Raw genomic sequence first — 22,724 nt, 5'->3', positions numbered from 1 at the left:
CTCTGCTAACTTCAGTACTGGAAGCAGTATTTCCAGCAGAGGTGTTGAGGGCCTGGGTTGTTTAGGTGTATGGGAATGGAGAGAATGACATAACTGAGAGATGTTAAACAAGGAATCAACAGGCTTCGACGATGTATTGAATGTAGAAAACGAAAGAGCAAGAGCCGAGGAAGCAGTGGCGTCACTGAGAAGAAAGAGTGACCTGTGGGGGAAAAGCCAGTTCAGATGGGGAGCAATTTCAGAAGGTATTTGGGTGTGTCATGAGTTCTGGGAAGTAGACGGGCTAGAGATATAGATGAAGGAGCCCCCTGCAGAGAGGTCATGGAAGCTGTGGAAAGAGGGTGGTGTGGAGCGAGACAAGCAGGTCTGAGTAGGAAATCTGAGGTCGGGGTGCAATGCACAGCTGGGGCTGGTAGGAGGAGAGTGTCCAGAAGGAAGAAGTTGTGTGTGGTCTCAGATGTGGTAAAAGTGAACAATGTGAGGACGGTGAAAGTACCTTTGAATTGGCCAAGAGATGGGTGCTGATTTTCTGCTGCTTCCTGTGGTCTTGGGAAGGGAGCCAGCACTGCAGAGGGCCAGGAGAAACCAGGGCATGAGGAAGGAGAAAGACAGCACACGTTTCAGTTGCTTGGAAGTGAAGGAAATGAGATAACAGGCTAATTAAGGAATGAAGGTTACCCAGGTTAGAAGAGCTCTGACCCTCTGAGGGGCAGAAAGAAAGGAACAGGGTACAAGGAAGAGAGGGTGCTAGAGAGATTTCTATACCCCTGAAGCCGTGGAGACTGTTGGAGTGAAAGCTGTATCGCTGCATCTGACTCACTGGAGCCACCTGCGTGGGAAGTGTGATTTGTCCCTAGTAAAGAGGCCAGGAGATCTTCTACTCATGAAATCATCTTCTGTCCCAGAGGAAGACAGGCAGCTTCTCCCAGGCAGGTTGGAGCTGTGGCTTGTTGCTCTAGATAGACGCACTTTGTTAGCAGGTGTGCAAATGAATTGAGCGAATTCTCTGATCATGAGATCAGATACCATGTGGACTTAGAAATAGGCTCACGCTGACTCCCTATTAAGCAATTCCTGTTTCTTCTGCCTGTAAAGAAGACATTGTAGAAAATAGTACCAACTGTGAGGCAGCATGTTGATGCCTGATATATAATTTTTATTATAAATATAGAGCAAATTATACAAATAATTCAGAAGCAGCCTTAGCCAGGCAAAATTAAATTACACAGAATAGTGTGGATGAGGGGAGGTATATACAGTCTGTGTCAGGGTTAAAAAACCCTGAAAGAGGTACCTGAGTACAGAGAACTCCCAACCAACCCTCTTTGAGGGGGCCAGTTCCACACAGCATTAGATCAAGTAATGAATATGGAATAAAACCTTTCTCTCAACAGCCTCAAGGAGGTTCCATCCATGCAGAAGGAGGCTGGGTGGGAAGTAGACGTGCCTCTCCTCCTGCCCATCCTTTTTGTGCTGACACATTGGGTCTCATAGACCCCATGGGAGAAAACAAATTTCAGAGGCTTTCACGAAGCCCAGAGCTGAGCTATAATCCTCCCCTTGTGTCCTAAGGAGCATCAGCACCAGTGCAGCTTTCTAGGTTGTAAACGAGGCCAGCTGCGTGGGTGGTTGTGTCCCCTTCAGGTGCTCCTGCTTCTTAAGAACAAAACACACCTTAGCAGAGGCCAAGGTTTCCTGAGAAGGTGAGTGGGGTGGATGGAACGTACACAGGCAGAAACGTGGAATAGAATTGTGCTGATGGTTGGTCTGAGGTGCCTAGAAACTGAGCGAGATCCCTTTCTGGCCATGAATGTAGAAAACTGCTTCTTCCTATCTTCTTTTTGGAGCCCCTGATATAAAAGACTTGAGGAGCTCCTGGCCAGAGGGACTTGAGGGGTTTTGGTGGCTTCTTTCACCTAAGTCAGATTGGCTTACACAGCAAATTAAGTAAACATAACCCCTTTCACATAAACAAACAATTACAAAAATTTAAATGGCGAATGTCTCAGAAGGAAGGAAAAAACCCAATACCCCAAATTGTACATTCTTTAACCATTATTTAAATAATCTCTGCAGGGTAGCTTTCTGATTCCTTTCCCAAATCCCAGCAGATTGTCTCTGTTAAGAGCTGATTGTCCTCTAAAGCGATAATCCCTCCATCTCTGAGCATTGCCTTTAATGAAGCCCATAAAGTTATTAAAACAGTATGTGCATTTTTTGCAATTTCCATTAGGATTCACTTATGGACTTTGAGAAGTTGTTTTCTAGTTGCTTCTAGTAGTTTCTCTGAAGACAGGCTTTCAAAGGTTTAGGTGGTATTCTAGCTAAGTAGTAAGTTGTTTAGCCCTGGTCCTGCAGGTAGACAACCCTGAAAGTGGACAAAGGTATAGAATTTCCCAGTTCAGAATTGGTTATGTATGTGTTTTCCTGTGAATGGTGGGTTCACACCGGGCTTCAGAGAGCAGGAGAAGTTTTTCCTTTTCCTCTCCTTTTCTGGCACATGCATTTCAGTGGATCAAGGACATAATTTTCCAGGTTATGGCAAATTCAAGTTAAACTCCAATATGAAAGGACTGGGGTGGGAAGGAATGAGCAAGTTTAAAACCAGTTTAGGTCAGGAAATGGGGAGGCATGGAGGTTCTGGCAACTCTCTCCCAAGGTCTGCTTTGCCAAAGTTCAATGACAAGGAAGGTTGGGTTTCCTACAGACCTCCTCCTGGATGTACCTTTTCATCTACTGACACTGAAGGAAGGGACTGTGACTAGGCAGCCTGGAGGAGCCTCATTAGGGATGAAAGGGGGGGAAAGACACTATTCACATTTTCCCCGGAGGGCAAAGGGATCTCCTAGGGATGGGGATGAGAAGCTTGGAATAAGTGCAGTGAGCAGGACTGGTTGCATCACTTATTTTTCACTTCTGAATAAACTGTTTCTGTGGCTGATGAGGAGGCTGAAGTTGGTTTCTTTGATTCCTGGGCATTGAAGTTCAGGGCAGAATATGCAACTTCGTCAATCTGAAAAGAATGAACAGCAGTCAATTAAATCAGTGTCGTAGGCCAGGCCCTCACCTTGTCCAGTGTGATTCAGCACCACATGCTTTCACCACTTTGAAACTTTTAGCTTCAGAGAAGGGCTTTTATTACCCATTTTCTCTGCTTACTAACATCCTGTTGAATGATCATTCGGAGAGAGAGATTATGGAATGCTACAGTGAAATACGATGATACAGCAATGAGAATAAATGAACGACAAAGGCACACAACAATATGAATGAATCTCACAAGACAATTTTGAATCAAAGAAGCCAGACACATGTATACACTGTATTTTTCATTTATATAAGTGCATAACCAGGTAAAACTAACCTAATGCACTGGAAATAAGGATAGTCATTACTCTTTGGAGGGAAGTAACTGGAGCGTTTTGTGTGTGTGTTTGTTGGGGGGGTTGATTTTTTTTTAAATGATTTGGGTGCTGTTTACATAGGTATGTAGAAACTTAAACATTGTTAAAATATACTTATGATTGAAGCATTTTTCAATATCAATGTATATTCTATTGAAGGTTAAGATGAGAAAAATTCAGTACAATTATCAGAAAGTAAAGGAGCTAAGACCTCAGATCTATTAGATTGAAAATTATCATTTGATAGTAAGAGCAGGGTCAGATTGGAGGCAGAAGAGGGAGAATGATCTAGTGCCTTCCTTGAGCTGGGCATTGTGTCAGGTGCTTTACCTTTGTTATGTCATTTAATTCTTTGAACTTCTCTTTGAAGGAGGCAGCATGTCCATTTTACACGTGAAAAAGCCGGGAATCAAAGAGGTTAAGTTACCAGCCCAAGGTCCCAGCCAGGATTCAAGTTCATATCTTGCAATGAGGTAGACTGGTGGGGGTAATACTTCTTTGTCTGTTGCTGAAGTGAGGAACTTTGACCCAAACTTGATCTCACTTTTGTATGTTCAAGAATAACCCATTCTACACAGAGATATTTCCATGAGAAAAGGAGCCAGTGAAACTGGCTGTGCTTACCTTGTTAGGTGAATTGTCAGAGTGGCCCTGACCTAGGGAAACAAAGGAGAGTTATCAACCCATGAAACTGCAGAACTAACTTATTGCCTCAGAACTAACTTATTGCCTCAGAACACGGTGTTCCGAAGCTGTTGTGCTTCTAGCTGAAGGAGGGGGCAGGTGGTGAGAGGGTGGGGTGGGGGGGTGGCCCATGATTAAGACTTAAGGAATTCGCTTCCCTCAGTCTGAGGTCCAGACCCCAGGGCATTAGACCAAGGAGAGGTGGGGAGAGGCCTCAGTGCACTTCCGAAGATTTCTTCCAGTTCACAAGGCATGAGTTTTGCCCAGGTGTGTGTCTCAGCAGCAGGCTTCAGAGGCAAGGAGGGGCATTGAGGCCCACAGTACCCAGAGCACCAAAGGCAGGGAAAGTCTCACCAAAGGAGATGCCCGCATCCGTAATAGAGGCAGGAGGGGGAAGGAGGTAGGATGAGGAAAAGGCTCCTGGAAACATGTCCATCTCATGGCCTGCTTGGCTTGCCTGGCCTAGGAGGGGCGAGTGTCTCTCCCCCAGCTGTGTCTCAGGGGAATCTTACATGGCTAGGAAGGGCGTGAGGACCTATGCCAGTTTAAGCTTGGGAAACTGAGATCCCCTCTAATAATTCAGAAGGTAGGGATTCACTTGGAAATCCGAGATTCCCTGGTAGGGCAGGGTATACAGTAGGACATACGAGCTCTCACTAGGTGAGCAGGTTTACTTACTCTGGTTGTGGTCTGAGGATTTGTGCTCTGTGAGATCGCGCTAGTCACTTGCCCTAAATAAATATCAGACACTGTGACTGCTATTCCCAGGCACAGGACCTTTGCTCCTTGAATTAGGAAGGACCCTGTCAGCATGACTCCTTGGGGCTCCTCAGTGTTCCTTTATACCTTGGTTGGTCCTCTTTCCTCTGAGGACCTCATCCTTCAATCTACCCATCATCCCTTCTGGTGTTTACTCCTCTCCTGCTTCCTGGCTGTTCACATTTGGGGCCATTCATGCCAACTGCTTCTGAGCTTATTTCTACCCTGACACCTTTCCCCTTTTGTAGGTAGATGCTGTTTCTTTGTCACTTTATTTATTGCCCAGGAGGCCTTTGGTTGTTTCTGCTTTTCTTAGGTTCTCTTCCTGTCCTGTCCCTCCCTCCTCCTGCTACTGTTGTCGACAGAGCGCAGGACCCCCTTCCTCCTGCTTCTTTCATTTCCTCATTAGTTTTCCTTCTTGGACCTTGGCTTCCCTGACTGGGGAGAGAGGGACATAATTGGTTCTGCTCCCTCTAAACCAGGTGGGGATGGGAATAACTATGTCCAAGAGAGAGTAGGGCACAGGAAGCATGAAGACCAGGGAAGAAGAGACCCACAGGAATTAATGCCAAGAAGAAAGATTTTAGGAAGCATGAGGAGCAGATCCAGGTCCAGAGACAGAGATGAAGTCTCCTTCCCTCTCCCGAGCATGACGATTAGCCTCAGAGAAAGCAGAACAAGAGGAAAGGCATCATACCCTTCAGTCTATCTCATATACGGGAAATACACCAGAGGTTCAATCAGAGCTATGCCAGCCAGGACTCCAATCACGATGCAGGCAATAGCACCACCTGAGAGGCCAGTTGAATCAACTGTCATCGAAAGAAAAACGAAGAGTCAATGAAGGTGACATTATTTTACAGTGGGGGGTGCTCTGGGAAATAACTCTCAATATGAAATAGTCTCGACTTGTTCCTTCAAGGAATAAAATTTCTGTGGAAGGTTGCTGTGAGGTGACTAGCCGACTATATTTTTGTAATTTTTTCCTCTCTGACTGTATTTCTAGGTTGGTGGTTGGACATGCCTCAATTCCAGTGTGGCCTTTCTGCACTCAGATATTTTTGAAGGCTTTGGAAATGGAAGAAGCACTGATGGTTATTTTTCTATGTTTATAGCTTCCCATCTTTTCACGATTATATCTTTCTCTGGGTGTGGCCCAGGTGTGGCCACCATGAATATGTGCCTGTTAGGTGTCTTGGTGGGGATTTTTTGATGGAAGGCCCTCTGAATTCACTGCCCCTCTGCACAGAGACCACCCTTCACACAGGTTCCCAGCAGGAATATGAAATCAATCCCAGTTCTGCAAGAAATGATTTTTGTGTGTTGGGTGACTTTAGTTCAAGGACTCCTCACCAGATTTGCAGACACTCTCTTAGAACTGCACTGCAGCCTAAAACTTCCTCCTTCCCTTTCTCCTTCCCAGGGATCCAATATGCATCATGGTCTGAGGACCCTCCCAGGCTCCTCCCGCTCCTGCCCCACTTTCCTTCACAGGCATTTTTCCCAATGAATGTCTTGTATGTCTAATCCCATCTGGGCTGCATCTCACAGGATGAAAACTAACATACTAGATGTGAAACTTTGCACTCAACTCCTTTTTTTCTCTCTTCCATATTTACTCAGTAACATGCTCCTATGCGTCTTTTGTGTTATACCTTCCTTCCCCAAATATATAATACCTTTTGCCTCTTTGTTGTTTTTGTTTTTTTTTTGCGGTACGTGGGCCTCTCACCGTTGTGGCCTCTCCCGCTGCAGAGCACAGGCTCCAGACGCACAGGCTCAGAGGCCATGGCTCACAGGCCTAGCCGCTCCGCGGCATGTGGAATCCTCCCGGACCGGGGCACGAACCCACGTCCCCTGCATCGGCAGGCGGACTCTCAACCACTGCGCCACCAGGGAAGCCCTCTTTGTTCTTTTTTATTTCAGTTCCCCTCACCATTCAACTCAAAACTCAAAATTAATGCTAATGTTAGCCATTGTTATGATGTACTTACTATGTGCCAGATTCTGTGCTATATATAATATTTCCCATATATCTCATTTAATTCATATAATAACCCTGTCAGATAGACATTATTTCCATTTTACAGATGGAAAATCTGAGGCTTCCAGTAGTGAAAAACCCAAAGTCATATGGCTAATAAGAGGTGGATCTAGAGTTAGGTAGTCCTTGAATCGGAGTACCTGATTTCACATAACCTACTGATAATAGGAGTAATTATAGCAGCTAACATTTTTGGAAAAATTTTCCTTTGTGTGTATTTTGCTATGGGTTTAATTGAATATTACATTAAATCTGAAACAAAACCATGAAGCAGATACTTTTATTACAATTTTCAGCTGAGGAATCTGAGGCTCAGAGAAGTCAAGAATCCTGTGCAAGAATTTGTAATTGTAAATGCTTACATTAAAAAAGTAGATCTCAAGTCAGCAACCTAAATTTACAACTTAAGGGACACGAAAAACAAAACAAGGGAAAAAAAAAACATACCAAAGCTAGCAGAATGAAGGAAACAATAGCAATTAGAATGGAGATAAATAAATTAGAGAATGGAAAAACAGTAGAGAGAATCAATAAAACCAATATTTGGTTCTTCAAAAATATTAACAAAATTGACAAATCTTTAACTAGATTGACTAAGAAAAGAAGATTCAAATTACTAAAATCAGAAATGAATGTGGGAACATTACTACCAATTCTACAAAATATGAGTACTATGAATAATCATTTGGCAACAAATTGGATAACTTCTACAAAATGGACAAATTCCTAGAAACATGAAAGCTGCCAAGATGAAATCACAAAGAAATAGAGACTATGAATAGACATAAAGTAAGGAGGTTAAACCAATAAAAAACACTTGACAAAAATCCACTAACCTTTCATGATGAAAACACTCAAACTAGGAAAAGAAGGAAACCACCTCAACATAATAAAGGACATATATAAAAAACCCACAGCTAACATCATCCTGAATGGTGAAAGATTGAAAGTTCTTCCTCTAAGGTCAGGAACAAGACAACAATGCCTGTTTTTTCCACTTCTATTCAAAATAGTATTGGATGTATTAGCCAGAGCAATTAGGCAAGAAAAAGAAATAAAGGACATCCAAATTGGAAAAGAAGAGTAAAATTATCTCTGTTTGCAGATAACATGACCTTATATGTAGAAAACCATAAAGATCCCCAAGAAAACTGTTAGAACTAATAAACAAATTAATCAAAGCTGGAGAATACTAAATCAACTTGTAAAAATCAGTTGTTTCAGGACTTCCCTGGTGGCACAGTGGTTAAGAATCCTTCTGCCAATGCAGGGGACATGGGTTCAATCCCTGGTCCGGGAAGATCCCACATGCTGCAGAGCACCTAAGCCCATGCACCACAACTACTCATCCTGTGCTTTAGAGCCCGCAAGCCACAACTACTGTGCCTGCGTGCCACAACTACTGAAGCCCACGCACATAGAGCCCGTGCTCCGCAACAAGAGAAGCCACCGCAATGAGAAGCCTGTGCACCACAATGAAGACTAGCCCCTGCTCGCCGCAACTAGAGAAAGCCCACGCACAGCAACGAAGGCCCAATGCAGCCAAAAACAAAAATAAATAAATACTATTTAAAAAATCAGTTGTTTCTATACACAAACAATGAAACATTCAAAAAGGAAATTAAGAAAATTTTATTTACAATACTATCAAAAATAATGAAATATTCAGGAATTAACCAGGGAGGTGAAAGACTTATACACTGAGAAACTATAAATAAACACTGCTGAAAGAAATTAAAGAAGACATAAATAAATGGAAAGACATTCCATGTCCATGGATTGGAAGACTTAACATGGCTAAGATGACAGTACTACCCAAAGTGATCTAAGATTCATCGCAATCCCTATCAAAATTCCCCAATGACTTTTTTTTTTTTTTTGCTGAAATGGAAAATCAGCCCTAAAATTCATATGGCATTTCAGGAGACCCCTAAAAGCCAAAAAAATCTGGAAAAAGAAGAACAGAGTTGGAGGACTCGCATTTCCTGATTTCAGAATTTGTTACAAAGCTACAGTAATCAAAAGTGTGGTATTACGGGGCTTCCCTGGTGGCGCAGTGGTTGAGAGTCCGCCTGCAGATGCAGGGGACGCGGGTTCGTGCCCTGGTCCAGGAAGATCCCACATGCTGCGGAGCGGCTGGGCCCATGGGCCATGGCCGCTGAGCCTGCGCGTCCGGAGCCTGTGCTTCGCAACGGGAGAGGCCACAACGGTGAGAGGCCCTTGTACCGCAAAACAGTGAGAGACCCATGTCAGCCGCTGTTGCCTCCTAGACTTGGCTCAAGGCTGGGCCTGCCCAGATTTGCCTGGGACAGGAAGTCATGGCCAGCCTGATATCCAGAGGTGAGAGTCCATGTACCTGGACCTGAGAGGGAAGGGTGTGGTCTGGCCTCCGGCAGTAGAGATTCAGTCAGGCTGCCTGGGGCACATAGGAACAGAGGCTACTCACAGATGACGTTCAGGGTGAATGGGTCACTGCGGCTGACACTCACTGGGTTCCGAGCTTCACACATATAGGGTCCTGTGTCATTCCTCGTGACATGGAATAAAGTGAGAGTCCTGTTGTCCTCAGACAGCTCCAGCCTGGTGCTGTTGGGGAGGCTCTGCTTGTTGACCCACCACGTGTGGGAGGTGTTCTGAGTCTCCGTCCCACATGTTAACACTACAGTGTCCTGCTCCATGGGGTTGGAGTTGTTGCTGGTGATGACTGGGGTGGGCAACACCGCTGTGAAGACAACAGAGAGAACATGGCCCCTTTTATACCTTGATTCCTCCAATAGCATCTTCAATCAGAGTTGGCATTTCTCACCTTTCAGCCAAACTGAGTCCTTAAAGAATAAGGCAGGTCTTTGTATCACAAGACAAATGCATGAACATCTGAACTCAGAGAGTATAAGGCCACCTGCTCTATGTCTGAGAGAAAGCACAGACTTCCTCGAGTGTCTGTCACGTATCAAGGTTTGATAGCAGTAACATAGGCCTGGAAATCAGAGACCCCTTGCTCCCTCATTTAGTTTTTTGTTTGTTTGTTTGTTTGTTTTTGTGGTACGCGGGCCCCTCACTGTTGTGGTCTCTCCCGTTGCGGAGCACAGGCTCCGGACGCGCAGGCTCAGCGGCCATGGCTCACGGGCCCAGCCGCAACGCGGCATGTGGGATCTTCCCGGACCGGGGCACGAACCCGTGTCCCCCGCATCGGCAGGCGGACTCTCAACCACTGTGCCACCAGGGAAGCCCCCTCATTTAGTATTTTACTGACCAGGTGACTACCTGACTGACCTTGGGGTGTTCACCTGGAACATGCAGGTCCTGAGACCCTCAAGCTGCACAGACCTACATTGCCTGGTGGAGACGTGTTTTCACTGAGTCCTCGATTTCCAAGGTTCCCTAGAGATAGGTAATGATGGGCCATCCCATAGTCCTTAAACCCCAAGAAGACTGGGCAACATGGCCTGGAACTGGGTGTTTGAGCAGAAATAACACATGGGACGACCCAGAGCAAGCCTGGTGGTCAGTCCAGTATTCAGGCTGCAGGGCCATGAGGTGGGGCAGTTCTGCCCAGGTGTTAAGGGTGATTGACAAGACAGTGACCCCGTAAAGGCTAGGCAAGTCCAAAGAATGATTAGAAAAGAGTGAGGGGGAGGGACTTCCCTGGTGGTCCAGTGGGTAAGACTCTGCGCTCCCAATGCAGAGGGCCCGGCTTCGATCCCTGGTCGGGGACCTAGATCCTGCATGTATGCCCCAACTAAGAGTTCGCATGCCGCAACTAAGAAGCCCGCCTGCCACAACTTAAAGATCCTGCATGCCGCAGCTAAGACCCAGCCAAAGTAAATAAATAAATAAGTATTTAAAAAAAAAAAAAAAGAGTGAGGGGGACATGCTGGCTGGCTTTGGCAGCAGAACCAACGTCTCTGCCCTTAGTCTTGGACAGAACTGATCGGGGAGAGGTCTGAGTCTGTTTTATAAAGAGAGGAATGATTTAAATTAGTAGAAACGTTCTGTGTTATGTTAATAACTTTAGGAGAAGAGGTCCCTGTCACCAGTTTCCGTGGACAGTCAGGCAAATGGGGAGGAGGCCCACCACTGGCGTGTGGCATGTTTTCTTTTCTTTTCTTTCTACCTCAGGAAACACAGGTAGAGCTGGATCAAATTTGTCTGAGTTGGGCCAAGTCTAAGTGAAATGACAGTGGCTTGGGCACCTCATCGTCGGAGAGCCCTATGATACAGGTACCATCATGAGGACACACGGGCAATGAAACAGTCAGTAAAGCAGTCAGATGGCACAGGGTCTGTCAGCCCCACCCTGGGAAGGTCTTGGGAACCACTGAGAGGAACGGGAGGCTCCCAGAAGGACAAGAATGTGAGTCACAAATCAAAGAGGTGAAGTGAGCCACTGGGGACTGCAGACCTGTCTTTCTGCCTCTGACTTCCTGGTTGAGTCATGTAGGCCTTAGATTCACCACCTGTTACGTGGTATGTTCCACTTGTTGGCATCATGGAGGGAAAGAGCCCTGGACCAGGGCAAAGTGGGAGCTCATTCTCCCGGTGACCTGGGGAAACTGGCTCGTGTTGGAGCCTCGCAGAGGCTGCTGCTCCCACTGATTTCTGCGTCCTTTACTATTGCCCGGGAGAGTGGGTCTGGCCACAGGTGTTAGCAGGACGGGAACAGGGCAGTCAGCCATTTGCGGGAGTATCTGTGGAAGGCTTAAGGGTAGGGGAGCTGTGCAGAGCAGGGCCAGTCCCGGCTGGAAAGAAGGAGGAGGAAGATGAGAGACATGGAAGCAGCAGAGAGAGCAAAAAATGTCCATTTACAAGTGACTTCAAAGTGGGGGTTACAAGTGCCGTCAAAGATCAAAGATCCAAGAGCCCCGCTGCTGCCCAGAGGCAGGACCCCTACAGCCCTGGAAAACCCTCCCATGGCCGAGCAGCCCCACAGTCACCGTGAGACCTGGCTCCCAACGTGCTTTAGGGGCGGGTGGTCAGAGGATGGAACATGGGTCCCATCCCTGGAGAGACAGGCAGTAGGTGTGGCCAGTACCTCCTAGGATTCTGCATCCAGATTCCAGTGCCTGAAGAGATTATAGGTCATTCACTCATTCTTATACCTTCCATCCTTCCTTCATCAAAGAAAGATTGAGAGTTTACCTGTTGGGCCCTATGCTGCTTGCAGGTGTAGGTTGGAGAGTGAGGAAACCGAGTCCTTCCCATGTTATTCCAGCGGGAGTGACACCCAGCACATTAGGAAACAAATAAATAAATGATTTCTCATCCAGTGCAAGGAGCTTGTGCATTGGCTGCCTGAAGAGGGAAGGCCTGGACCTTCCTGTCACTGACTATGATCATTGATGCAGGTCATTTAGTTCTAGAGTAAACAGGATTCATTTTCCATTTCCTTTCACTTTCCATGCCCGAGTCTCCCTCTGAGTTGGGGATGCCCAAGAAGAAAGGATCTGAACCCACAGCTGGCTTCTGGGTCCAAAGATGCACAACAAGGCCCCCGGGATGGAGGAGAGGACGGGGCTGTTATCTTGGCATGACTCTGATTGGCCAGTCATGGTCTGTGTGACTCTGATTCAGTGAGTGTAATCCCCTTTAACTCAGTTTCTCCTCATTAAAATAGAAAAAATGGTAAATTGTCTCAGGATTGCCCTGTTGCCTGTGTATTAACCTTAAATCATTAATAATTAACTGACCTAAAGCTGAGCATAGAGGAGCTGACCATAAAAACTGCATCTGTTATTAGTTGCATCCACAGGAGAGGGCTCCCTGGGCTGTGCCCGGTGGTCAAGGAGCTGCCAGGAGCATCTTCTGTCCTCTGTTCCTCCCTAAGGATGCTGACCTTCCTCTGGAGTCTCCTTAGTCCCCCTGGTGGTCGGCTAATAACCTGTCTTGCTCTCCATGCTGAGTCTCAGGTGAAGGCCCAGACTCCACCCCTGCCCAAATGTGGCTCTTGGGGCTGAGCCCTGGCTGGTGACCAGCTCTGAAGCCTTGGGACTCAGGCAGCTGGGAAGTCACTGCTCCCAGTCAACCCCGTCCAGGAGGATAAAGCCCAACAGTGGCAAATGTTCTCCGGGGTTGTTGGAGGCGGGAGCGGAGGAGCTGGGCAGGGGCTTCCTGGGGCTGAACTTCTCTGTGGGGGTCCCAGGGGGCCCTCAGGCCAGGCCCATACTGAGTCCTACAGGGTCTCCCTCAGTGTCATGGGCACAGGGGGTTGAACTGCGGCTGATCTTCCTCTGCTGTGTTACTCCCATCAGCCTGGTCCTTCTTCCTGCACAGAATGTCTTCAGGGTCCGGATTCTGCGAAAGAATTCTGATCCTTTGACGTTTGTCTCCACTGTGTGTATGTCCTGCACTAAATGTTCAAAGCCCAACCTGGGATGTGACGCAGCGGGGGGTGGGGACACAGTCCAGGCCTGTCAGTCCCTGTGTGTGAATAGAATTCACCTCACCCAACACCCAGAGGCCAGAGAGGAATCACTCACGGTATACGTGGAGCTGTGCAGCTAGTCTTTCCGTCCGTAAATCATTCTTTATGATGAACAGGGTGTAGTATCCTGTGTCGTGCTGGGTGACATTCTGGAACAGCAGGGATCCGTTGGGGTATATTGTCTCTCGACCGCTGTGTGCAAGCCCAGTGGTGCTTGTACTAACGTCTATTCTATGTGATGCAATTAGTTGGTTGTTCTCTACCCTTTCTCCTCTGTACCAGCTGTAGCCTAGAAGATCCCCTGTCACACTGTGGACAAGTAGAAGCACATCCGTGCCTTCTGCAGCAATGACGGGCACCGATTCAATAGCGGGTTTCACAGTGCTGAGCAGCTTCCAGAAGATTACGAGTGGGACTAGGAGGGAAGAGAGAGAAATTAATATTCTGACCTATGTGTTGGGATGGAAAAATGGGGCCCTGGGTCCTGAGCAGGGCTCTTCATCCCTCAGCCTTGGTGTGTGTTTTTGTAGTGCGTGTGTGTGTGTGTGTGTCTGTCTGTGTCTGTGTGTGCATGTGTGTTTGCTACTGGCTCAGGGTCAGCAGCATGACCCCCATTACTTCAGCCCCTCTGAGCTTGTTATTTCCTCTGTTTCCCCAGATGTCTTCCTGGCTCACTCCCTTGCTGCCCTCACACGCTTGTTCACACTTAGGGGCCTGTTGGGAGCTGCCCTCCCTGACACCTGCTCCAAAGACCCTCCGTCTTCACTTTCTGACCTTTCCCTGCTCCGTTTCCTTCATGATACTTGTCAGCACCTGACAGCACATTCTAGATCTCTTTGCTTGTCTGTCTTCCTCCCCATAGAGTGTGAGCTCTGGGACGGCAGGGACTTGTCTGATCCTGGTTGTAACCCAGGGCCTGGACCAGGCTCCAAATACCAGGTGAGGAAGGAATGAGTGTTCCCAGGGCCTCCACCGCCTGGTGTTTATTTGTCAGTCTCTAAGGGTGGTGGGTAAGGACAGTGTTTAGCTTCCTGGTTGCGTTTTTTTCTGGATTGACACCCTGACATAAATTGTTATTGTCACCAGTTTTGAAAAATTACTGCTCAGTGATGAATAATTTGGAAAATGTACAGTAATTGAGGTTTTCCTGCCCCTCACCAATTCCAGTTCATTGAGATTTTCCTGTTGCTCAGTCCCTCCCCCTACCCTCCCCTGCTCCCATGTCCTCTTCCCTCAGGTCCAGACAGAAGCCCTCTGTCCACTCTCAGAGCCCTGTCTCCCCCAGAGACCTCAGCCTGTCTCTGTTCTCCCACCCCTGCCCACACCCTGAAAACTGTCCCGTCTCACCTGCCAGCAGGAGCCCATTCCAGGGGCTGCACCCTCTGTGGGCATGGGCTAAGGGGGGCTTCATGGTGTCTGCTGTCTGCTGTGTCCCTCGCTCTGTGAGAAGAGCTTCAGCTCCCGAAATGCTCACGAGCACTGCTGTCTGATGTGTGAGCTCTGCTGTCCTTCCTCCCTCTGTGCTGGGCCTCCTCCTGGGGCAGGAGCACTTCGCTGGGTCACGTGGGCCAGGGGCGGGGTCTCTGCCCAGGGCCCTCCCTCTCCCTCCTCTCTCATTTCTGCCTGCCTTCTCTCTTCTTCCACCTTCCCTTCCTGTTTACAATTCATTTCCCTGTGAACCGCTGCTCTTTCTGCCTTTTTCAGCTTGACTCCTCAGCCTAGAAACACACACACACAATTTGCCATTGGTTGGGGGGAGCACAACCCTGGGGCTCCGTGTCCTGGGCATTCCCCACAGTTCGCAGTTGGAGTGCACAGTCAGCCTCTCCCCCACAGCCTCCCCTTCCCCTTCTGGGTTTTCCCTTTAGAGCAGGAGCCCTGCGGCTACATCTCATACCCTTGTCACAGGAATGTCACCCACACTGTGCATTGGAATCACTGTGGAACTTTATAAAGACTGTGAATGCACAGATGACCCCTTAGAAATGCTGTTTCAGCAGCTGCCCAGGTAACATGTATGCCCAGCCAGGCTGAGACCCCATAATGGGCTGGGGTAGACTCTTCCCCTCTCTTGTGCACACGGAGGGTCTGCAGATCCTGTGAAAGCACAGAGTCTGCCTCAGCAGGTGTGGGGTGGACCTGAGAGTCTGCATCGAGCTAGCTCTCGGGTGACGCTGATCATACTGGCCGTGGAGCACGGTTTCAGTAGCAAGGTCTGTCAGCACCACACAGACACCTAGAGGTCCCCAAACCAGGATCTTATTTCCCTTTGTGACACGGAGGGTCTTTCCAATGTTCTCAAATGCTCTGAGAAGGTTTCCTTCTGTTCCTGCCAGAAGGCTCCAGAAAAGGATTGAGGGACTGGAAAGGGTGCAACGTGAGTGATGTCTGGTGAGAGGGACGCTCCTTCTCTCTCCATGGGGGTCTAGCTGGGCCACAGCTTCCTGGGACACACACTGATGACCTGAAGGAATAGTAGTTCCTAAAGGTGTGAAGTGGGCCAACTCCTGGCTGGATGGAGGAGCTGTCCATTGTGGGGAGCTTGGAGAGCTGTGGCCTAAGGTGACACTGGTGAGGGTCCTATTCTGCTGGGCTGAGGGGGGTCTGTAGCCCTTGGGGAGGCTCTAGCCTGTGGGGTAACTCTGCCGCCCTCTGGTGGACAAGGAGGGAAGTGCAGCAGTTACCGTGCCACGCTGCTCTGCATGTTTATTCAACGCCATGAACTTTTTACATGGGTTACATATCATGTGAATGCTGCATCATGTTCCAGCTCTGTGAGTCACAGTCTCTGCTGCTCCAAGAACTCCAGCCCCGTTCCTTAATGAGATGTCACCAAGCTCAGATTTCCAGGAATGTAGATGAGTCTGTGTTTGTCTCCAGTAGGTTATACTGTGTGCGTCCCTGGGAGACAGTAGTGAATGTGGCTGGAGCACTAGGTGATGGGTCTATGGGAAGAAGAGGCAGGAGCAGGGAACCAGGCTTGTCAGGAGGGGAAGGTCTGGGTCAGGGGAGCAGAGGGGGAAAGGATGGACAGTCAACTTCCCCTCTCGCTCCTGGGGCCTGGGTCAGGTGAGAAGGGAGCTGGTTCCCTCTTGTTCATCAAGAGCTGGGCCTCACGGGTGCCCTATGCCCATGGCTGAACTCTCGTGTTAAGTCCACTTTTATCCAGGGTTGTCGTTGGCGCTCTCTGTACACATAGGCTATGAATGGAGAGGCCCCTGGTCTTGAGGTGGCTTCACACACACAGTCCCACCCAGGGCCTCGGGGTAGCTCCCGCAGCGCCTGTGATCCTCTGCTTCTCCCTCCCCCATCCTGGGGTTTCTTTCCTGTACCACCTTCTCCCTGGGACTCTGTGGACAGCCTCAGCCAGTGACCTCACCTGCTTCCGTTCTAGGCAGCTATCCCTGTGATCTCTGCCCCCTCACAATCTCTGGGCCTCACTAGTCTCTCTCATTTTTTCTGACCCCTGATCCCTGTGAGGAAAGGAGGTTGAAGCTGAGATTGGTACTCTCCAGGTTCTACACTTTTTAGACAGCTTGAAAGCCAGGAACCCTGATGTGTCAGTGGAATCATTTTTGTGTCTCCCGGTGGAAGCATTCCTCCCTTTGGAACCAAGACCTCTGGGCCAGCAGAACATAAAGTCACGGGAACAGGAAGTGTAAATTTTCCTAGTGGATCATTAGAGGAGATCATTAGAGGACCACAGGCTCCGGACGCGCAGGCTCAGCGGCCATGGCTCACGGGCCCAGCCACTCCGTGGCATGTGGGATCCTCCCGGACCGAGGCACGAACCCGTGTCCCCTGCATCGGCAGGCGGACTCTCAACCACTGCGCCACCAGGGAAGCCCAAACCCGAATATATACCTTTTGACTCCATTCACCCATTTCACACACACCCCACTCCTCATCTCTGGCAACCACCAATCTGTTCTCTGTTTTTGAGCTTGAGGTTTTTTGATTTGTTTTAAATTCCACATATAAATGAGATTATACAGCATTCGTCTTTCTCTGACATTTCACTTAACATAATCTCCTCAAGGTCCATACATGTTTGTAGTAAATGGCAAGATTTCATGTTTTTAATGGCTGAATAATATTCCGTTATATATATGTACACCACATTATCTTCATCCATTCACCCGTAGATGGACACTTAGGTTCGTTTCATATCTTGACTAATGTAAATAATGCTGCAATAACATGAGGGTTCATAAATCTTTTCATTTTCTTCAGCTGAATTCCGAGAAGTGGAATTGCTAGGTCACATGGTAGTTCTATTTTTAACTTTCTGAGTAACCTCCATTCTGTCTTCCCTAGTGGCTGCACCAATTTACGCAATTTACATTCCCACCAACAGTGCACAAGGGTTTCCTGTTCTCCACACCCTCACCAACACTCGTTATTTCTTGTCTTTTGGATAACAGCCATTCTAACAGCTGTGAGGTAATAGCTCATGCGGTTTTGATCTGCATTTCCCTGATGATTAGTGGTGTTGAGCACTGTTTCCTGTACCTGTTGGCCATCTGTATGTCTTCTTTGGAAAAACGCTTACTCAGATCCTCTGCCCATTTTTAATCAGATCGTTTGGTTATGTGCTATTGAGTTGTCTCAGTTCTTTAAACATTTGGGGTATTTACCCCTTATCAGATATATGATCTGCAAATCTTATCTCCCATTCAGTAGGTTGCCTTTTCATTTTGTTGATGGTTTGTTTCCTATACTGCGCAGAAGCCTTTTAGTTTGATGTAGTCCTACTTGTTGATTTTTGCTTTTCTTGCCTTTGCTTGTGGTGTCAAATCCGAAAACTCATCACCGAGAGCAATGTCAAGGAACTTACTGCCTATGTTTATCTTCTAGGATTTTTACGGTTTCAGGTCTTACATTCAAGTCTTTCATCCATTCTGAGTTAATTTTGCTTTATGGTGTAAGACAGTCATCCAGTTTTACTCTTTTGCATGTGGCTGTCCAGTGGCAGGATGGGACGGAAAGTTCCAACCCTCTAATCACTCCTTTGGGTCCACTAGCCACCAGCCCTCATCTTTAGATGCAGTCCAGTAGAGACCTCATTAACATAACAAAAGACACCTTCGCGGCTCTAAGCACTTAGGAAATTCCAAGGGTTTTAAGGAGCTCTGTGTCAGAAATGGGGAGGAAGACCAAATGTGTGCTTCTGATTATAAACCACAAGATCACACCTTCCCCACATTTTTCAATTCCTTGATGGTACTAATCTCTGCAGTCCCTCCAGGAATGTGGTACTGCTTTTGATTTATTTTCCTAGGTCGAGGCAGTTCTAGTGGCTTCCATTTGGCCTATCCTACCAAAATAGCCCTCACTCCACAGGTCAGGGAACCAATGTGGGGATTCTTCCAGTTGCTGAATATATCTACTCCAATTATGCATTTCAAAACTGGGGAAATAACCACAGGATGAGTTCAGGGACCCAGTGGGCCCTTGTGAGATGGACTGGAGCTAAAACTCCATTGCTTGTCTGATTTCCATATGGTCCTACTCTGACTGGTGGGCTACGGTGACATTTTGGGTCACCTGCAGTTAGTGTCAGTTCAGAGCCTGTGTCCATCAATCCCCCCAAAAGTCTGATTATGTCTTTTTCCCTGATGTATGGTCACTCTGGTAAAAGGTCAAAGATCACTTTGGGGAAGAAGTCTGGGAGAAATATTAACAGTAAAACAAAAAAAACAAACAGAAAAAAACAGGGCTTGCCCTGGTGGTGCAGTGGTTGAGTCCGCCTGCCGATGCAGGGGACATGGGTTTGTGCCCCGGTCCGGGAAGATCCCACATGCCGCGGAGTGGCTGGGCCCGTGAGCCATGGCCACTGAGCCTGCGCGTCCGGAGCCTGTGCTCCGCAATGGAAGAGGCCACAGCAGTGAGAGGCCCGCGTACCGCAAAAAAAAAAAAAAAGAATCTGCCTGCCAATGCAGGGGACACGGGTTCAATCCCTGGTCCGGCAAGATCCCACACGCTGCGGAGCAACTAAGCCTGTGCGCCACAACTACTGAAGACCTCGCGCCTAGAGCCTGTGCTCCACAACAAGAGAAGCCACCACAATGAGAAGCCCGTGCACCGCAACAAAGAGTAGCCCCCGCTCGCCGCAACTAGAGAAAGCCCGCGTGCAGCAACGAAGACCCAATGCAGCCAAAAATAAATAAATAAATAAAATAAATTTATTAGAAAAGAAAATCATATATCTGTTAAGGGGTTAATGCCTAGAATATATAAAGAAACCCTACAATTCAACAACAACGACACTAAAAAAAACCCAAATTACCTGATCAAAACATGATCAAAACACTTGAATAGACATTTCTCCAAAGAGGATATACAAGTGGCCAACTAGCTTATGAAAAGATACTCAACATCACTAATCATTAGGGGAATGTAAATCAAAATAACAGTAGGATATTACCTCACACTCATTTTATAGTGGCCATCATGCATGTACACACACACACACACACACACACAGGCATGCAGAAAATAACCTGTGTTGGCAGGAATGTGAAGAAATTGGAAACTTTGAGCAGTGTTGGTGGAAGCATAAAATAGTGAATCTGCTGTGGAAAACAGTATATGGAGTTTCTTTCAAAAACAAGAAATAGATTTACCATATGATCCAGCAAACTCACTTCTGGTTTTATATCCCAAAGAATTGAAAGCAGGATTTTGAAGAGATATTTGCACATCCATATTCACTGCAGCATTCTTTACAATAGCCAAGGGATGGATGCAACCCAAATGTCCACAGACAGGAATGGAAAAAGAAAATGTGGTCTATACATACAATGGAGTATTATTCAGCCTTAGAAAAGAGGGTACTTCTGGACTTTATGCTAAGTGAAATAAGTCAGTCACAAAAAGACAGACACTGTGTGCTCCCCCATATATGAGATATCTGAAGTAGTCAAATACATAGAAACAGAAAAAGAACAGTGGTTGCCTGTGGCTAGGGTGGGGAGGGAAAAAATGAGTTGTTAAAGTGTAGAATTTCAGTTTTGCTGATAAAAACGTGCCATAGATCTGTTGCACAACTAACAGCCTACATATAACAGCCACTGAACTGTATACTGGTTAAGGGTTATGATGGTAAACTTAATGCTCTGTGCTTTTTACGATAATTAAAGTTTTTTGAGGGAGAAATTTGGGGTTAAGAACCCTGGGGCTTTTGAGAACCTCCTGCCTTGAAGGGGAAGCTCTGGGCTCGATAAGTACAAAGTGCAGGTGGTCTGCGGGTTCATTTCCTGTTTCCAATCAGCCTGCTTCAGCCTCGGGCAGTTACTCTTGGGGCCTTTGAGATGGGGGTGGAGGCCCAAAGCTCCAGTGATTCTGGAGAGTAGAGAGGCCAAGGTGGGTTAGGGCTCACCTGGATAATCCACCATAACCTTCCCATCAATATCTTTAATGGAATCACATCAGCAAAGTCCTGCTTTATAAGGTAACATTCACAGGTTCCAGGGATTACAACAGTGATGTCTTAGTGGGTAATCATTCAGCCTACCATACTATCTCCTGTTCATCAGATCTTGGGGGTTCTCCCCCAACAGTGGCCTCCGGTGTGGGAAGAGCATATTTCAATGTCCTTAATAAGGTCCTACTTCAAAGGGCTTCACAGGTGGGTTATCACGCCAGCTCCGCCCAGTTTCCCCCGTTTCTAGTGAAGCTGCGGCAGTCTGTATTTGGCGCCATCTGGTGGACACAGCGTGCCACAGCAGGTGTGCGTCCAATAGAAATACAGTACAAGCCAGGTATGTAATTTTTCATTTTTTAATAGCCATATTGAAAAAGAGGTGAAAATTATTTCAATAGTATAGCTTATCTAACCCAATGTATCTAAAACACACTCATTTTGACATGTAATCCACAACAAAAATAGCGAGTACTTTCAAATCTTTGTTTCATACTAAGCCTTCGAAGTCTGGCGGGTATTTGACACTTAACAGCACCTCTCAGTTCACACCAGCCACATTTCAAGTGCTCAGAAGTCACACGTAGCGGTTGGCTGCCATATTGGACAGCACAGAGCTAGATGAAGATTGAGGGGCAGAGAGAGGGATCAGTGGAGGGAAGGTGGGGGGAGGGGACTCTGAGAAGGGATACAGCCTGGGGGAGGGGTTGGCCTGGCCATAAAGGCCAAGAGGCAGTGGCATTAACATGTCCACGTGTGTGCACACACGAGATGGGCCTTTGCACGCCTCCCATACACGCATTCAAGATGCAACAGAACCACAAATGTGATCTCCCCCCAGAATCACCCTCCTCTGTGTCCCAGTCCCCCAGTCCCGGGGATAACACCCCTCCCCACCCCAGCCCTGCCCATCGGTCTCCTGAGCCTCCCTCCCCCGGGGCTCTCCTCCCCTCCCCACAGCCCTGCCTGGTCCAGCCCCATCCTAGCCCACCAGGGTCCTCTACTGACCAACACTGTAGCTTTTTGAAATATAATTCACACATCATAAAATTCACCCTTTTAGACTTCCCTGGCCGTCCAGTGGTTAAGATTCCGCTCTTCTAATGCAGGGCTTGCAGGTTGGATCCCTGCTCGGAGAAATAAGATCCCACATGCCACATGGCATGGTCAAAAAAAAAAAAATTATAAAAAAATAAATAAGATAAAATTCACCCTTTTAAAGTATAGAATTCAGTGCTTATAGTGTATTCATGTTGGACAACCATCACTGTAACTAACTCCAGAACATTTTCATCATCTCAAAATAGAACCTTGTGCCCATTAAGCAACATTCCTCATTCTCCCCTCCTCTCCGCCCCTGGCAGCCACTAAGCTACTTTCTCTATGGATTTGCCTCCTTTGGATATTTTGTATAAATGAAATCATACCATATGTGGCCTTGTATCTGGCTTCCTTAGTGTAGCATAATGTTTTCAAGGTTCATCCATGATGCGGTGTGTATCAGTCCTTCATTCCTTTTAATGGCTGAATAATGTACAACTGTATGGATACATGACATGTTGCTTATCCATTCATCCTTGCCTTTGCCTTAGGAGACAAATCCAAAAAAAATTATTGCTGTGATTTATACCAAAAAGTGTTCTGCCTATGTTTTCTTCTAGGTGTTTTTGACTCCAGATCTTACACTTAGGTCTTTAATCCATTTTGAGTTTACTTTTGTGTATAGTGTTAGAAAATGTCCTGATTTTATTCTTTTACATGAGTTGCCCAGTTTTCCCATTTACTGAAGAGACTGTCTTTTCCCCTTTGTATATTCTTCCCCTTTGTATATTAATTTTTTAAATTAATTAATTATTTATTTTGGCCGCACCAGGTCTTAGTTGCAGCATGTGGGATCTTCCTCGTGGCATGTGGGATCTTTTTTTTTTTTAATTGCGGCATGCAGACTTCTTAATTGTGGCACGCACGCGAGATCTAGTTCGCCGACCA

General features: G+C 47.1%; 2 protein-coding genes across 3 annotated transcripts in view; one reads left to right on the top strand and one right to left on the bottom strand.

Annotated features, from left to right (window-relative positions):
- Window positions 1-22,724, top strand: part of DMAC2 (distal membrane arm assembly component 2) — a 74,219-nt gene that overhangs the window by 37,293 nt on the left and 14,202 nt on the right. The window lies entirely within an intron of this gene.
- LOC113605926 (carcinoembryonic antigen-related cell adhesion molecule 7-like) lies at window positions 2,931-15,538 on the bottom strand. Its single transcript, XM_027079643.1, has 6 exons — window positions 14,660-15,538; window positions 13,368-13,727; window positions 9,338-9,613; window positions 5,545-5,659; window positions 4,029-4,060; window positions 2,931-3,013 (listed from the first exon to the last, which is right to left on the bottom strand). Exons 1-4 carry the CDS (start codon window positions 14,721-14,723, stop codon window positions 5,553-5,555), a joined length of 807 nt encoding a protein of 268 aa, XP_026935444.1. The 5' UTR covers window positions 14,724-15,538; the 3' UTR covers window positions 2,931-3,013; window positions 4,029-4,060; window positions 5,545-5,552.

The sequence above is a fragment of the Aethalodelphis obliquidens genome, unplaced genomic scaffold (assembly GCF_003676395.1).
Source record: "Aethalodelphis obliquidens isolate GAN/ISIS:26980383/991018 unplaced genomic scaffold, ASM367639v1 scaffold43, whole genome shotgun sequence".
Classification (NCBI taxonomy): domain Eukaryota; kingdom Metazoa; phylum Chordata; class Mammalia; order Artiodactyla; family Delphinidae; genus Aethalodelphis; species Aethalodelphis obliquidens.
Note: the sequence above shows the minus strand (reverse complement) of the source record. Positions and strands in the feature narration are given on the sequence as shown.

Bases quoted from the DNA above. Each gene is read 5' to 3' on its own strand.
- LOC113605926 (XM_027079643.1), bottom strand. From the start codon at position 14,723: ATGAAGCCCCCCTTAGCCCATGCCCACAGAGGGTGCAGCCCCTGGAAT. The intron at 13,728-14,659 runs GTGAGACGGGAC...CTTCCCTCCTAG, and splicing joins GAATGGGCTCCTGCTGGCAG to TCCCACTCGTAATCTTCTGG. The intron at 9,614-13,367 runs GTGAGTGATTCC...TTGTCTTCACAG, and splicing joins TGCACAGCTCCACGTATACC to CGGTGTTGCCCACCCCAGTC.